This window comes from Ooceraea biroi, chromosome 5, assembly GCF_003672135.1.
Source record: "Ooceraea biroi isolate clonal line C1 chromosome 5, Obir_v5.4, whole genome shotgun sequence".
In the NCBI taxonomy this organism is placed as follows: Eukaryota; Metazoa; Arthropoda; class Insecta; order Hymenoptera; family Formicidae; genus Ooceraea; species Ooceraea biroi.
The window spans coordinates 11730251-11747229 of NC_039510.1; the positions used below are offsets into that span (position 1 = coordinate 11730251).

General features: G+C 38.7%; 4 protein-coding genes across 5 annotated transcripts in view; 1 reads left to right on the top strand and 3 right to left on the bottom strand.

Moving 5' to 3' along the window:
* Positions 1 to 1680, bottom strand: part of LOC105281090 — a 39932-nt gene extending 38252 nt beyond the window's left edge. The window contains exon 1 of the mRNA XM_011342069.3: positions 1466 to 1680. The gene's annotated coding sequence lies outside the window, so the exon portion shown is untranslated. The remainder of the gene's footprint in view (positions 1 to 1465) is intronic.
* Positions 1681 to 2118: 438 nt separating this feature from the next.
* On the top strand, positions 2119 to 3981 carry LOC105281084 (RNA polymerase II subunit A C-terminal domain phosphatase SSU72). Its single transcript, XM_011342053.3, has 4 exons — positions 2119 to 2504; positions 2762 to 2905; positions 3165 to 3423; positions 3518 to 3981. Exons 1-4 carry the CDS (start codon positions 2422 to 2424, stop codon positions 3617 to 3619), a joined length of 588 nt encoding a protein of 195 aa, XP_011340355.1. The 5' UTR covers positions 2119 to 2421; the 3' UTR covers positions 3620 to 3981.
* An 11-nt stretch (positions 3982 to 3992) lies between these two features.
* LOC105281083 (large subunit GTPase 1 homolog) lies at positions 3993 to 7171 on the bottom strand. The gene is made up of 4 exons (XM_011342052.3): positions 6966 to 7171; positions 5320 to 6709; positions 4836 to 5142; positions 3993 to 4351 (listed from the first exon to the last, which is right to left on the bottom strand). The coding sequence occupies exons 1-4, from the start codon at positions 7071 to 7073 to the stop codon at positions 4213 to 4215; spliced, it is 1944 nt and encodes a 647-aa protein (XP_011340354.2). The 5' UTR covers positions 7074 to 7171; the 3' UTR covers positions 3993 to 4212.
* A 653-nt stretch (positions 7172 to 7824) lies between these two features.
* LOC105281080 (pre-mRNA 3' end processing protein WDR33) lies at positions 7825 to 16638 on the bottom strand. Of its 2 annotated transcripts, XM_011342048.3 has the most exons (9): positions 15879 to 16638; positions 14918 to 15367; positions 14571 to 14840; positions 14131 to 14282; positions 11473 to 11570; positions 10831 to 11191; positions 10493 to 10704; positions 10054 to 10389; positions 8569 to 9962 (listed from the first exon to the last, which is right to left on the bottom strand). In XM_011342048.3, the coding sequence occupies exons 2-9, from the start codon at positions 15239 to 15241 to the stop codon at positions 8569 to 8571; spliced, it is 3147 nt and encodes a 1048-aa protein (XP_011340350.1). In that variant the 5' UTR covers positions 15242 to 15367; positions 15879 to 16638. The 2 variants fall into 2 exon arrangements, with proteins under 2 accessions (XP_026825820.1, XP_011340350.1); XM_026970019.1 differs by lacking the exon at positions 15879 to 16638 and having other exon boundaries at positions 7825 to 9962; positions 14918 to 15241.
* Positions 16639 to 16979: the final 341 nt, after the last annotated feature.

Here is a 16979-nt window from a genome sequence, read left to right on the forward strand (position 1 = left end):
CCTAAGCAAGTAGCTTGGGATCGCCTCGTTAATTTTACAACACCCATCAACGATAAGACTCACGCGATTCGCTTAAACAATTTTACACGCGCACAAGATTTAAGAGAAGAAAAAATATCTTGTAGCTCTTTATGCGTCCAGTTTTTAAATATGCTTGCCTTATATCATAGAATAATTAATAAAAAGATCTTATATAACAAGGTAATAAAATTAATCAAGCTTACAAAGTAGTTAGTTATTAGTATTAAGTCACAGAATTGCAAGATCAATTAGGTGTTAAAGTTTTAAAATTAGCGCAAAAAGATCCATGTCTGGATTATAAAGATGTAAATGCATTTAGCAAATTCACTTACCGTAATTTGTTCTTTTGCATCAATTGCATCGACATTATTATAACTATACTTGTATTAGATAAACGTGCAAAACGTCTCATTTCCGCAGTATTATTTTCTAATAACAAGAATCACAAAAATTGTATTCGGAACCACTTAGAATAATTTGAATATGATTTTTTAAAATACAATTCTCTTTAACACAATCTTCTGAAATAGAATATCCAAACTTGGTTTTCTTTCTGAAGCTTCGTTCATCGGAAATCAATTATCGTTAAAATCAACGAATCAAAAACTAAGAGCGTTTTCGTCAAAGAATAATTGGCTGTATGTTAGCCAAAGAAGAATCCTCTATTAAAAATAATGCGGCCGAAGTGGGACACTCCGTATAACCTTGTTATTATACGATTTACTCGTGCATCGATTGCAGATCCCGCTCTAAACAGGACGGACCGAACTCGTTCGTTCGGAGTATCGTTCACTTTCGGAGACTCGCGCGACCGGCCAGGGTCTTGCGATGCAGAATCGTCGAGCGCAAAATTGAAGTCTCGTCGAGGTCCGGGCCCCGCCTTAATTCGGGGCCCCCGAGTCCAAGGCACGCAATCATCGGCGAGCGTCCCGACTCGTGTCGGCTATACACCGATAAAGTGTACGCGGCGCTAGTCATTATTTCGCGGTTTTGCAAGAGATCCGCGACCACCGGCATTATGCAATTTAATGACGACCCTCTTTAATTCTTCTCAATTCGCTGCGCGTGAGCGCGAGTCTGGCAAATGCGATTTGTAGAACAATAATGTGCTCTCGTAACGCCGTTTAACAGTTTCGTTTACAAATACGTTCGCGACGCAGAGTCGAATGAATCCGTGGCGAATAAATATTATTAATCACAATTCGTCCCGATCCTCGCATAGAGTGATTCCACACAAAAATGGCGACCCATCATCGATTGCTCAAATTTAAATGCGCCTTACGTGTCGCTTAATTCCTGCGTGTATTCGTTGTCACTCAATCACTTCTCGTCAGGTTCTCTCGCAAGTGTGTTTGCGAAGTAAATCAAGCACGGACGTGCACGCGAGTAAACGATGTTAACCTATATTTCGTGCGAGCGATATACGTCTATTTTATTTACTCACCGGGATGAAGACTCCCCGGGCGCTTCTCGAGCGGCGTTCGTTTCTCGCCGAGTGGTATTATGAACGAGCCTGATTATGCACGCGATGAAACGAAGCACTTTCTGAAGAGATCTCACATTTACGCGTGTTTAAATGAGAAGCACTTTTCGAAGAAATCCCGTCGACGCGCGCGCGTGGCGATTTCGCCGGCAGCCGCTCGTGAACGTGCGCACATTCGAATTCGCACACGTCTGAAGTTTGAAGAGCTTGCGCGGGTCACGTGACTTTTCGAAAAATCTGCGACTGCGCGTATTTTTCGGTTATTATATTATCGATAATTATATTATCGTTGCCATGATATAATTAAATTCTTAATATGTTTCTTATTCATTTATTACCTCTTAATCTACTTGTTTTATACGATGAACAGCAAAATCAGACACAAAATATGAAATATTTTTGTTATTAAACTACTTCGTCTTTTCTCATGTTTAATAAAAATTTATAAGAAATGGTAAAGGAGAAACATTTTCTCTCTCTGTTTATTATTTAAAAATTTCTTTTGCGATAATCCTTCATTTTCAGATGCCGGTAACATCATTTATCGATATATCATATGTATCTCTTGAAGGATGGCGCCACAGGATGGCCAAACATTTCGATTGACAGAGCAGAACGATTTAGGTCCATTTAGGTCGCAATACCACTCGTAATATCTGTGATTATTACGAATTTTCGTTAGAAAATTTTATTAAATCGGGGGGAATCGCACAAATTGATTAATTGAATCGGATCGCGTTTGATTCAGTACACAGAGATTTACGCGTAAAAGATTTAGACATAATAGAAAATTCGAAACACTGTTTCCCAGATGGTTCCATCCACGTAATCCCCGAACGTGAGGTTATCTTTCGCTGTAGCCAACCATACGATCTCTCTATCACGGCTTTTTCACGGTTAACGGGACGCTCGAGAAAATGCCGGCGCCAAATTCCATCAGCGTAGCCGTAATATGTTCCAGTAATATGAACAGGAGCATGGAAGCGCATGCTTTCCTGAGGTAATCGGTCGTTCGATTTGAAACCCATTGAGACAATTGTTTCAGCTCATTAACTCAGTGGCGATTTTATTCACCGCACCTGCTGCTATGTAGGAAGCAATGGTGTCTACCACTGTAAACATTCTAAAAATGGCACTTGTAACATTTTAGCAAAGCACCATTGCTCTGGAATATCTTGCGATGTTCACGTGTATCTGACTTTTCTTAGGAAAATTAAATAGATTATGACTGTTATTTACCGACTGCGGTTGTTTCAGCAAAAAGGGCTTCAACGTGAAATCATTTGGGACTGGCGATAAGGTCAAGCTACCTGGAAATGCACCAGACCGTCCTAACATCTACGATTTTGGAACTTCATACGACGAAATCTACAATGATCTATTGATGAAGGACAAGCAATAGTATCCTTTATATAAACTCTTTCATATTTCTTATAAGCTTATGTTAAGGAGAAGAAGTAACAAGTCTGTCTGATTTTTGTAACTTTTGGGATTCGCTGTTGGATTATAATTTAGATTAATCCACCAGTATATGCGTTTTGCTCTATTGTATTATATGATAGTAGCTTGTTGCTTGTAATGCGTTTACAAGCGCTCTTGTATAATTTTTGACGAGTAATTATTTAATTAGTAAAGGGATATTCCTTAACAACTGGCACAGTTATACACAGAATGGCTTACTACACATGTTGGATCGAAATCGTCGGATAAAACCTAGACCAGAACGGTTTCAATTGTCCAAGGACAAATTTGACATTCTCATTACGTGCGAAGAGCGCGTGTACGATCAAGTAATTGAATGCATGGAATCTAGGACTCAGGAACTCAACCAACCCGTACATTTAATTAATATCGATATCCAGGATAATCACGAAGAGGCCACAGTAGGATCGTTTCTCATATGCGAGCTAGTCACAGTGGTATTGCACTATTATACCGTTCCTCATCCAAAAGCTTCATCCGCGGAATTTAAGGATTTCATCAGTTAATAATATACGAAACTTTTTGTTCCAGTTGGCGAATAGCGAAGACCTAGACAATGACATAGACGAATTACTGCATGAATTTGAATCGAAATTTGCGAGAACAATATTGCACACCGTACTGTTTTATTGAGGATCCGTTATTCCATCGTGCGAATCATCAAGAATTTGGTGTGCACCGAACCTCGAGAGTATTTATGAGAGAAATTAAATTATGTATAATTTAAATATACCGCGCGTATACTCTACTGGATCATATGGACTGAATTCTGATTCGAGCGAAGAATACCACTTGTGCTTCCTGTTTAACGAACGATTATTCCTATGGAATCTAACTCGTACGATCCGCTATTGAAGTTTATATTCCTGCGAGATTTGCATTATACAGGGACACCACGTAGCTTCGAGAATGAGGATACATGGGTCTCTATGGATCGTACAGAATTTTAGACCTAAGATGAAAAACAATATATCAGGGGTAAAAGAAATAAATAATACAAAGGGAATAAAATAGAAAAATATTTTAATTTTACCATATGTACACATATACACGTACACGTATCGTGGACATTACCGCATGTACACGATTACATGTGAATGTAATCCTGTGACGCAAGTCTATGTTTGTACAGTACGAAGTTATAATAATATACACGCAGCGTGTTACGATAGGATATAATGAGTGCGAGAACTGCGGAAAGTTGATATCTCCCGCACATTTTGTACTCAATGTTGATCGAGATGAGCATATATCCTTCGGGTCTTTTCACGTTTATTCTTGTTGGCATGCTTATTTATCTTCTTCCAAGGTTTGTCGCATTGACTATCGACAGATTCTGTCAAGCTAGTAGTCGATCTCACACACCTGAAAATTAATTATATTCAGAATTTGAATTTTATATGTGAAAGACAGAATATATTTCCTGACGTATGTGAAGAAAAATGTCAATCGATTGTTCGGTGCTTCACTGATTGATCTTATAAACTATCTATTGCCACAATATAATATATATTATATAAGAACAATTTTACAGTATGGTAAAGCGCCAAACTTGTAACCATACATCGAGTAACTGAGAAGATTTGAATATGGGAAACTGGGCTTGTCTTTTGAAAAAGGCACTAGGTCCACACACAGCTGATAAATCGCTGTGTGTCATTCCCTCGTTATGTAAAATACCCGATCCTCCAAATTGGAGGTAATCATGGGACTTACAATGTGCGAAAACTGTGAAAACATACGTGTAAGGAAACCTTTAAGACCCTGTGCTCTAGTGAGGAAATTTAGGAACTTATTATTATTATATACATAAACAACTTTACAAATAAAACGGAAATTTTCACATTACCTTGCACCTAAAGAGTGTTGCGGTACAGTTCCATGCACCCCCTTCACATGTACATTCTGGAAGAATTTGCGATCAAACTGCTCCTCCGTTATGCCGTATCCCTCGTTAAGGCGAGCTAATCCGGACGGTATATGCTTGTTCGCGGACACAATCCGGCGTCGTGGCGGGAACGTGTGATAGTTTTGTTGTTGGAGCATCGGCGGCGCAACGCAATACAGCAATTTGCCATTAACGAAATCCTTCAAAACGTATCTCGCGGAGCGTGAGTTGTCCGGCTGGCCGTTCTGTGTTAAGAAGCCTCTGTTATCTATAAACAGAAATACGATATATTAATCTATGATATAAAGATGTGTATATATCATGTTTAATACGTGAATGTTTGAACACTACACAAAGATAATATGTAACATAAATACATAAAAATGATTAAATAGCTTTCAAATTTTTATCTTAGCATTCTTATACATTTCAAGCGATTACGTACAGGCATGCGCGTTCAGCAGCTCCTCAGCGGTTGGTGGGCGATCCAGATTTCCGTCCGATGGAACCGGTAACATAAGGCCGTACACATCCTCCAAAACGTGCCGAGGTATCAGCGTAGCCAATAGCGTGATCGCCGGTACGTGGTCTCGCATCTGATCAATCGGCAGTATACCATTTAAGATCATATCCGCCTTCGTGCAAACGAAATTCGGCATCACTAGACCGGGGCAATCGCATAACAGCAGATCTTCGTCCACGTATAGTGTCTGAAAGTGTTTCGTCTTGCCCGGCGTGGCGGACACGGAAACTTTCTTATTCATGAGCAGGGCGTTGATGGTGGAACTCTTTCCCACGTTCGGATACCCCACCAGACCGATCGTCGTCACCTTGTCTCTCTGCGTCTTACCTCCGCTATAAATTGTTTTAAATAATTGCACGAGCTCATTCCTATTTAATAATTTCGGCGAACTGGCTATCTTCTTCGTTTCATGCGTCGAGTCCGCCTCTGAGATACTCAAGTCTTCTATCGTGCGTTCGGCGGCTTTTATTTGTTCATCTTCGTCCGCTTCTGTATTGGATATAACACATGTATCATCATTACTAACATCGTCTTTCGCGCTTTTGTGTTTCGAATTTGACGAGCAATTCAAATTGCATTCATCAGCACTATCGCCGTCCTTCGCATCAGAACCGTCATTTTCATCTTCATTCACTGAACTTGTTTCATTCTCGTCCTCTTCCTCAATTTTTAGCTTCTCCGCCGCCAGTGTGGCGGAGAAGAAAGCTACCGGCACGTTAATGTCCGTAAAATATTTCGCCCACTCTGTTCTCTGCTCATCCGTTAAAAAATCTGCCTTGTTGACGAGAATCATATTTAATTTGTTAGGATCCACTTCCTTGACGTAACGCTCCAAGTCCTCGCAGCGGAAGAGCAACGGATTACGCGCGTCTACGATTTGTACGACGACATCGCTGCGCTCGACCACCCTCCACAATTGTCGCCAAAACTCTAAATTCTTTTCGTAAGGCGTCAACATCAGTTCCTTAGCTTCTTGCAACATGGCCAGCCAACGTCTCCAGTCCAGGAACTTCTCCCTTTCGAGAGTGTGCAGCTCCTGAGCGCTCGTGGAACTGCCCCATTTTGGCCTTCTTGGTATTTTGATGAGATCTTTATTTTTCTCATGTAGTTCTAGCATCGTCTCTTTCTCCTCTTTCGAGAGCAAACCAACGTCATTGGGATTTACGATTTTGATATTCAATTTTTCTGCACTGAACTCTGTGCCTGCCAGTTCAGCAGTCGAGAGAAATTCTTGAAATGAACTCTCCTCCGTAACGGATTGCAAGTTGAGTCGACCCCAATCGTAACCATCATTGATTTCTGTGGTATGGAGCTATGTAGAACAATGACAGACATGGACTTTCTAGTCAATCCAATAAATTTATTAACCTAGAACAAACTTATCTAACAGTTCAATAGAAGTTTTTTAATTATAATAGCGACTAAAACTTTAAATATACCGATGACTGAATATCTTCTTAAAATGCATAATTTAGGAAATATCTTCGTAAAATTAATTTCATGTATTGTATTCGCCATAAAGACCTATAGTTTCGAACGAGGAGGTTAAAATAAATTGATTATCTTACCATAGACGGCTCTTTGCTATTTCTTTTAACTCCTTGTTTCCTCCTAGATAGTTCTTTCATCAAGGCTCTCCCTAATTCACTACGTCCTTTTTTACCTTTCTTGCTCATGGTTTCAGCTGCTGATATTTAATCTTTGCAGGAGCAACACGTGAGATCATCCCATCAAAACATAGGTATAGTTGCACTGCTACTTTTCACTTTTCAATTGAAGATAGCGGAGGCTCGTAGCGGAGTTTCTTAGAACTAATCGAGGAATCATACGCGCGCGAGAAATGAATGCCGAAACGAAAATCAATTTATTAACAATTAATATTACAGAGCAATATAAGTGTATATTTCGAAGCAGTTTCATATCATATTACAGTTGATTATTATGTTATCGTGTCCAATGTGATAATTCAGAAATTGAAACCAACTAATATGCGAAATGAGTTTGGATTTCGATGCCGTTGATAAACAAAAAAAAATAAATTTCTACTTTAATTATACATAAAGCACAAAGCCACTTACAGCACTTACAACAACTTATTGGTTTTAATCTCTGTCCAATGCAATCCATTTTTTCATATTTTACAGGATTCAATGTTCGTTGTAATATATTTCAATCGCGTATCATTCAAAATCGAAAAAAAATTAGTACAAGTCTAATCAGGATAATAGTGATACTAAACTTCTGTTCACAAACAAATCTAATAATCGCCACAAAAACCGAGTTCTCAAGTTGTTTATACTTCGTTCTTACTTTGAGAATTCAATTATTGAAGTACACGTTCTTCTTAGACATTTAAAAATTTCGTTTCTTCACCATTATCCTGCTTAAATTCCCATGTCGTACAAAAGGATAGAAATAAAAAAATGCTGTACGTTATTCCGTTTTATTAATAATAGATAGATGGACTATAAATTCCAGCACTTTCACATTCCTCGGACGACAGCTGCAGAGTCGATCATTCGTTCGTGCTTTCCTCTCAGGTCACGCATCCTGATATGACTAGCACGCAGTTGTCGAGCTCCGCAAACGGAACAAAAATTCCCCGCAAGGCAGCTTGTGAACAGTTTCTTTCAATAATATTCGTGTCGCCGATTCCTAATGCATTATATTACAATTTCCCCTCTTTTTGTTTTTGTAAAAAGAAGGCTGTCTATATGTGACAAATATTCGAATCGCATCACATAGTTCAAATTATCTGAATCCGAAATAACTAATCGGGATAATGAACTAGTCTGAATTCGCTTCCCTTACGTTGTCTAAAGAAAAGATATTCAATTAGCCGCACACTAGATACGAATCATAAAATCAAGGTAGTTATCTGACTGTTATCATGCTGGTCATCGTGAAAATATAGTCATATAATCATGTTCACATACCTAGTCATACCTATTCACTTATATGCATTTTTCACAAATGCGAATAAGACAGTTCACCACTGTTAAAGGTACTGCCTGATTTGCCATAAACCTGATTCTCAACACTGATTATCTTACACACTCATGATCACCATTGGCAAAGTCTCACAAAACATATTATCGTAGAAAACATCGTCTATCGAGAGACACCAGTTCGGTCGCCGATAATCGAAGTAACATATTATTCCGAACTTGTTTAATAATTGTCTCTTCCCCTCCCACTTCTCGACTGATCGTTGTCGCGTCCTCTACTGCGATTATTGTAACCACTTCTGTCACCACTGCCTCGGTTCATAACGCGATTCGGTCCGTTCTTGCCGAAATTGCCGAAATTGGAGTTAAAGCTGTTTAATTGACCCTGCGAGTTCTGCCCGCGGAAATTAGGCCCAAAGCCTGGCCGTTCGAAGCTCATCGGACCGGCGTTCGGTCCGCGGAAATTGGGCGCTCCTTGGAAATTATTGCCGAAAGGCGGCGGACCTTGATTCGGGCCGAACGGCGGCATCGGGCTCGGCCTAAAGTGGTTCGGTCCAAAATTGCCATTTGGCGGCGGTCGGAAATTGGGCCCGAAACCGCCAGGCGGTGGTCCGTTGGGACCGAAGCCTGGATGCATGTTTGGATGGTGCGCCATCAAATGTGACGGCATTGAGCCATCCATGCCAGGCATGCCAGGATGAGGTTTACCCTGCATACCAGGATGCTGTTGCATATTAGGATGCGGCACGAGACTCGGTATCGGCGGTGGCATGTTAGGATTGATATTTTGCATGTTGTGATGATTCGACAGATGAGGCATGCCAGCCATGTGACCGTGCATACTGTTACCCATGCCGGGAACCATCGCCATGCTACTGTCACGCTTGTCGAAGCTGTTGCCAGCGAACGCGCCGTCCGATTTGCCGCGAGGACCGTCGTCCTTCTCATCATCCCAGCGGCCAGAACTCGTACCATCGCGCTCTCGGTCATCGTACATATCGTTGTCCAGCTTTTTCAACAGCGAGAAGCCGCTGATGCGGAAATCCTTATCAGCGAAATTGTTGCTGCGCGGATCATACTCGTGCGAACCGGGCCTACCGGGACCGGATATGTTGAACCTCAGATCTTCGTCGTCGCGATTGCTGCTCCTCATGGGATCGTGAGAGGCACCTCGCCTGTGATCCTCGTCGCCGTGGAAGGAATTACTCTCGCCAACATTTGGCTTACCGAGGCCGAACCTCAGATCAGTGTCGCTGGACTGCGAGTCCTCCGTCATCACGCCACCGAAGACCGGCTGATGAATCTTGGACGTGCGATCGCTAGCACCGCCATCGCTCCAGCCAATTAGTTGATCAAACTTCCGCTTGCCACCGCGATTTAATGTCTTCAATAGCTCAGGATTTTGTGCGAACTTTGAACTAGGCAAAGGCGGTGGGAGATCGATGTCGGGTACTTTCGAATAATCGATCTCACCATCGTCCTGCAGATACTCCTCAGCTTCGTCTGTATTGTCCGGCGGACCAACCACGTCTCGTAGCTCTTCTATCTCACCCGAGAATACTAATTTGTTTATAGCGTCGGTTCCTTTACTGATCGCTTCTGCTAGCTTGGAGCCCGCTGTAGAAAATTTAATTAAGTTAATAAACATTTCATAAAACTATAGGCCTAAAATTTATATATTTTTTTTATTGAAATATGCGATGCTTACCTTCTACAGGAATCATTTTCCCGTACAATATAATGGCATTAGGCGTAACTTCGTTCAATGGCACGGCACCAGGCGTAGTTTCAATCAATTGATTGACAAATGCATTGAGTGCTTCAACCTGCTCGATATCCTCGGCCTCCATTTCGTTCCATTGAGCTTGGAAGTTCCGTGGTATAGGTTTGCTATAAGGTACTTTCTTATTGGCAAATTTCTTGCCCTCATCCACCGCGTGATCCAAGTCCAGACCCGGGATTCCTCCGCTCTTATCTTCGGCCTCACCATCGGCATTGATTCTATCCTCCGGGCCCATACCGGGTATTACTGCTGCTTCATCAGCTAGAAGGAACGAGTGATTTTGTTATAGTATTTTCTTTTTATATGTTACACTTTCAAATATATTATTAAGATATTTTAATTGGATATCTTTCTTTGTATGTACCGATTTCGTGATCGTCAATTCCGGCCGAGCCCGCTGGCAATGTATTGAGATTGTATTTATCTCTCATAAGATCTCCCGGCCTGTTACGTGTCCAAAACTTAGATGTGTGATCGTTGCTACCAGAACATAAGATATGTCCCAAAGGATGCCAAGCCAATGTCCAGACTATGCTATCATGAGCCTGTTCTATTGCTCCTACTTCCTTGTCCGCTCTAAAAATCCACCATAAAGTTATCAGATTGCGTAGATAAGATATACCTATTTTTTTTAATGTAACTTAAGCAATAACATAGAGAGAAAGAACAAGGAAAATAATCAACAATAAAAATGGTACATACCCCACATGCCAGAAGAGTATAGCACCGTCGCTTCCACCGCTACAAAAGAGACCCTCATGACTTGGATGCCAAGCAACGCTGGACGCTTCTTTTTTATGGCCGCGGAAAGTCTGAACTTCTTGGCTCAGATTCCTGATATCAAATAATTTCAATAGATGATCTCTTGACGCGGTCACCAACCAGTTACCGTTTTCGTTCCATTTGACATCCATCACAGTCGACTTGTGTGCGTGGAGTGTCGCTAAAGACTGGCCAGTTTTTGGATCCCACAGTTTCACTGGTTGCTGATTGTCTTTACTGCCAGAAATGACTAGACCCTTTTGCGGATGCCAATGCACGCATTTGACATCTGCACCGTGACCTACGAGAAAAACAGTATAAAGTATTGTTTATCGAACATGACTGTTTATATAATAAACATTATATAATGCTTAGGAATAATATTTAAAATAATATTATTTACGAAAATTCTTTGAAAAATATATCATAAAGAGTGCACGAAATTATGTGAAGAAACAGTAATACATAATTAAAATATATTAAATGTCAAAAACTATTTAAGTAATAAAGTAAAAAATAAAATAAAAGCAGATTTTATGAAACATATAATAAATCAATGAAGTATATCAATAAATTATGTACCCCTGAGAATTCGTTCTTCATGACAGCGAAGAAAGTCCCAAATTCTGACAGTTCCGTCATCACTGCAGGTCGCCAATTTGTGATCCGTTGGACTGAAACTACCCACCCGAAAAAAAAACATGTTACATTTAAACAATGTGCTATCGAATATGGTAAGAAACTGTGTTAATATTTTATTTGCCGATATGCATAATAAAAAGTCACCAGAATTGAATAATTAAATAATTAAGTAATAATTAAGTGATATATACGGTACGGAAGAAATCGTAATATCTGCACCATGACCATGTATTGTATTCATTCAAACATGACAGTTTATTAGTATTATATTTCATTTTGCAAAACATAACATCGAAAGTTACTAATCTAAATAAGAAGAAAATTTAAACAATAATTTAATATTCCGAAATGACAAGAAAGCGGAATACAATTGTTGTCCTTATAAACTTTTATTCAAATCTTCATCTTACAGAATTTAATTATTCTGTATATCGAAAAGCAAGGAAAGAATTGTCGAGCAATTGTTTTTTGTATGGTAAAGAGATGACAGAAACATTATACATATCATGGCGCAAGCCGAGAAGAGTATAGAAGAGTATAGATCGCTGAAGAGTTAAACATTCAATTGCTTGCATTCGTTATTGATTTATTGATATATAATTATTATTACATGCAATGTAGATGTATATATGTACATTTTGAAAAAAAACAACGAAACACAAAGCATTATCAAATCGTAGATATATAATAGATACATAGATGTACTATGTAAGAGTCTGTCAAACTGTTAATAATTTTTCACAAATGCGTGTTCTTTATGAAAATTTTCTTAAATTGTAATACACATACGTATTTAAAGAGAGATTTTTCCTAATATTTTAGTTGCATTGATCTATTTTATCAAATTTAGTATATCACAAAACGGGATCCATATTTTCTTATCCAAAAGGAGATATCTATAAATTCATATGGGTAATTCCTCAAAAATTTGAAATGCATAATTTACAAAAGATCTTTCTTCCTAAATATTGTACAGAAATAAATTCAATGTAAAGTTGTTATTCCGTAACCAGTAGATCTCAATGTTTAATGATTCTTTCTGTGTCTGCTGATATTGAAAACAATGTACGCGCGGAAAAGCAAAAGAGAAGTACGAACAAATGTACACAAAACAGCGCACACATGTGAGTGCATAAAGTCAACAAATTAACTTGGAAGAAACTGGATGTAATATACCGATATATAGAACGTGTATCCAAATCTTACAAAATGCGCCATCGAGAAATAGAGATCATTAAAAAAAGGAATATATTTATATGTGTGTAAATATATATTATAAATAAATAAAAGACCATCTGCGACAGTCATATCTGGCACACAAATAAAAGTCCACCGTTTATTAGACGGATGAACGTATGACTGTTTCATCATTCGGTGAAACCAAAACTTATTTTTGATGCCACATGACCACCGAGTGATATACCAAAAGCAATCTTTTTTCAGAATTTAACATTTATTGCACAAAAAAAATGTCCGAAGTGTACATGAGTTATGTCTTATATTTTTGTTACGCTCTCTTTCTCCTTCTCTCTCTCTCTCTCTTTCGTATGCGAAAGGGCACAATTGACATAAAACTAAAGGCAAGATATTTTATTTTCATAGCCATGCAATAATGTGATATCTCTTTATTTAACTTTATTGAAACTTAAACGATATATAAAGAAGGACACAGGATATTTTATTTTTTATTTATCATTATATGGGAATCTCGACTAGGTGTTGCCATATATATTTTTCTTTTATTTGTTATTCTAAAGCACATACACATTTTTGCCGAATAAACAATCTAGCCACATAATTCCTTAAAATGAGAGCCGTAAGGACCTAATAGCGTTATAACTTAATTAGAATTTGTGCCACTTTTTAATGTGATGATGAGTGCATTATATCGATACTATATGGACAGAGTAAGAAATCGAGTTAGGTCCCTAAGACTCTACAAATACAAATCGTAAATTATGTCAATACGCACATATGATGTACGCAAGAAATTTACACTGCCCTTGTATCGATTTTTACTTTATGAGATACGTGCGTCCATCGCGACGAGAGAAAGCGCGTTAAAAAAAATCTATACCTTTATATCTGCAAGTTCTATCAAATTTATTATTACATTGTTACTTAAAAAATATGACTCCGCTACACTATACTCAAAATATTTTCTACGATTAAATTTTTAAAATATATAAAAGATTTCAACGATAAATAATGATTCAAGAAAAATCGGTTTGACTCTTCAGATTTTTATCGTATCATTCCGGAAAGCTTCTCCTAATTCGGCAAAAGATAGATGTATCAGAACTTCCTTTCCGAATCTAATCGAGACGGCAATTGGCACTTTTTCACGAACATGGTTCATTCCATGGTTCCTGACGGCCATTTCATTTTGCATTTTATTATCCAATGCTTCACATTAGGATTCATTAAAATCACCTGTGTACCCATACAAGAATCACTATTGCTCTGTCAGAAACGGCATAAAACCAGAAAAGGAAGAGAATAAGAGTCGCGTCGAATATCCTAACTACGGCAAGGATGAATGGATTATCGGCAACAGTGGCGCAAGAGACGTAAGGACTAGTGTGGTGGATGATATACCTGAGTCCTCTAATCGCTTCTTTGTGCGCTTGAAACATCTTGACGTTGTTCATATTGCTCTGCCAATATTTCACGTAGCCTGCATGGTCCCCTGTTACCATCCAGCTCTCGTTGTGCGACCAAACCATTGTCCTTACTGGGCTGTCGTGTGCCTGAACAGAGAAATCAATTTTTCTTACTTTTCAACATGTAAAAAGAAAAATATATCCAGCACATGATTAAAAACATTTTCTAAAAAATAATAAAAAACTACGTGATTATTTTTCACATTTCAATCAATTTATAGATTTTTAAAGCTACTCGGAGACGAGGCCAAGATTTGCAAGGTTCTGTCCCTCAACGTTTTAATATGCAATAAAGCAGAATATATTAACTATCGTATAACCGGATGCACAAGATCACAATTATCCTTTATATCTCGTATCTAACATGTGAAATACCTGTAGAATAGTCTCAAAATTGAAAGTGAGGCCATTCCATAAGGTGAACTCGCCACTCGAGGCACCGGTAACGAGACGTCTTCCTTCTGGAGTCCAAGCCATACAAAAAATCGGACAACGCATTTTATTGGTGGCCGTTTTTACGAATCTCGTGGTAACCGCGTTTATCGGATTATCAATGTAACTTGGCGGCGGAAGTAAGTCGGGATAATATATTACATCTGGTTGAAGCGCGCGACGATCCCTGTAGTCTCGTTGCCATACTCGATTCTATGGAAATTCAAAAAGTTAGATACAATCTTGGAGAGCACCGTTTTGATAAGCCTAGATATAAAGTCGATGCTTACCTCTAAACTCTTGATGATGGCGGAATTATAATCAACCGTCTTTCGCATAACAGATTTTCTGAGCCTCTTCCCATCGAATTCATCTTGCAAAGTATCCTGCCCTCCAGCGACGACTTTCGGGGCGTGATAAGGTCGAAATGGCTTGAAGAAACCACGATTGCCCTCTCTATGATTAGCATATCGATGTGGATAGCTTCCCGATGTGTTTATGGTGGTAAGATTTGGCGGTGGTGCCGACAAGTTCGGAGTTCCAGGCGGCGGCACAGACATATTTGGTAAACTCACCGCTGGTGACTGATTTGCAAATTGAGCATTCGCAGACATTATAAGAGAAGGTAAATGCAACTAAGTAACTTTAATTAATTTTGCTCCACTTAGATGGACAACACGGTCAAACATGCCTTATGTTAACAATAATACTACGATCTTGTATTAAATCCATAGTGAATCCTGTGAAAAAACAAAAATTATATTTTCTGTTAGTATTCTGAGTAGATTTTATAATAATAATGTAATAACAAGAAATAGAAATTTTAACATTATAATAAAGATCCTGGTGGAGTAATTATATATTAAGCTAAGGAACAATCACACAACGAAATTTGATTCAAATTTATTTAGAAGATCAAACACCATCATCGAAAAATTCTATTTCTCTTAATTATCATAATGTATGAAAAAATTATTTAACGATTCACTGAATTCTTCAATATAAATCTATCTAAAGATTGGCCACGACAATCAACCAGAAATAACGTTGTAGCTTATTGTAACATATAACTGTATGTTGTACTCTATTAATAATTTAAAGTTCTTCAACTTCTCTTGCTAATAGCTTTCTCCACCTTGGCTTGTACACGTTATTCTCCAATATTTTCAAGCACTACATTCGTAAACATTACTTCCCGCATATAACTTCGACAGAAAAAAAAGGAATGATTTAAAGGTGCGAAATACGTACACGTCATGATGCTCCGTGACACACGTAGAACGACAGACGTGTACGATGTGTACGATGATGATTGTGAGCGTACAATTTTGGAGTCTCAGTTCATTATAAGCTTAAAGTCAACAATCAGAATCGCCGTGAGGATTTGACAAACGTTCTGGAACTTCGTGTCGAGTTCTTCCTGCACACGATGCACTTGGCGAGAACGTACACAACCACCAGCTCAACCGCCACACGCGCTTTCCTGCGTTTCCTCGTGTCTCGCGATATTTCCCGAGTTTCGACTGCGAATCGTATAGTACAATTTGTTCCAACGAGGCGGGATACTCGACAACGAATACGAAGGCAGATTTCAACCCGGTCTCTTTGAGGTACGGTTTAATTCACGACGTAACGGACAAACCGCGAGAACACCGTGTGCTCACTACGAACGCCATTACTCTCTCTTGGGCGATGACATCCGCTTAGCCGACGCCGCCACTTCCGCCGATGTGCATGCAATATGCATAGTAAGTTACCGCGTTACGGCGAATCACGCGAAAGAAACGTGGACATAATTATGTCTATTATTACTAGGAAAGGGAGATGCTGATTAGTTACTGCTCAAAATTACATGTTTTCCATGTTATTTAGGTGCGGTCTGTTTACAAAGTCATAAAACTGATTTCGATAAACGATGTGAAGTTTACAACTTTTGAATAACTACGTTTTAAAATCTTTTTTAAGAAAAATGCTTTTTTAGTTTTTACAAATTGAATGTTTTACGTAAATATAAAATTTATTGCCCTACTTAAAATATTCTAGAATGCGGTCCACTTGGGCTACAAATGCTTCAAAACACTTTCTATTCTTTTTTTTCAAATAAAAAGAAGAAAAGAAAGTGTTGTGCAGTATTTGGAACATCAATCAGACCGCAGCTAAAGTAATATTATTATAAAAATATAAAATAGAAGAAAAGAAATATGGGAATGAAGGAAAAGTATAAAAAGCGCAGATGCGAGGATCAAATTTAGTATATGATGTTCTCGCTAGAGTGTGCAAATTATATCCTTTCTCGCAAGTACTTTATTTATTCTCAGTAGTATTTATAAAATACATGTGACCTCTCTCTCA

What these genes read in the sequence shown, in the direction of transcription:
- LOC105281084 (XM_011342053.3), top strand. Translation starts at nt 2,422, where the DNA reads ATGCCGGCGCCAAATTCCATCAGCGTAGCCGTAATATGTTCCAGTAAT. An exon ending in GAAGCGCATGCTTTCCTGAG is followed by an intron (nt 2,505 to 2,761) that starts GTAATCGGTCGT and finishes CGGTTGTTTCAG; the next exon opens with CAAAAAGGGCTTCAACGTGA. An exon ending in TATGCGAGCTAGTCACAGTG is followed by an intron (nt 3,424 to 3,517) that starts GTATTGCACTAT and finishes TTTTTGTTCCAG; the next exon opens with TTGGCGAATAGCGAAGACCT.
- LOC105281083 (XM_011342052.3), bottom strand. Translation starts at nt 7,073, where the DNA reads ATGAGCAAGAAAGGTAAAAAAGGACGTAGTGAATTAGGGAGAGCCTTG. An exon ending in GCTGCTGAACGCGCATGCCT is followed by an intron (nt 5,143 to 5,319) that starts GTACGTAATCGC and finishes TTCTGTTTATAG; the next exon opens with ATAACAGAGGCTTCTTAACA. An exon ending in CAACACTCTTTAGGTGCAAG is followed by an intron (nt 4,352 to 4,835) that starts GTAATGTGAAAA and finishes ATTAATTTTCAG; the next exon opens with GTGTGTGAGATCGACTACTA.
- LOC105281080 (XM_026970019.1), bottom strand. Translation starts at nt 15,241, where the DNA reads ATGTCTGCGAATGCTCAATTTGCAAATCAGTCACCAGCGGTGAGTTTA. An exon ending in GAAGCGATTAGAGGACTCAG is followed by an intron (nt 11,571 to 14,130) that starts GTATATCATCCA and finishes TCGGGTGGGTAG; the next exon opens with TTTCAGTCCAACGGATCACA. An exon ending in GAAAATGATTCCTGTAGAAG is followed by an intron (nt 9,963 to 10,053) that starts GTAAGCATCGCA and finishes AATTTTCTACAG; the next exon opens with CGGGCTCCAAGCTAGCAGAA.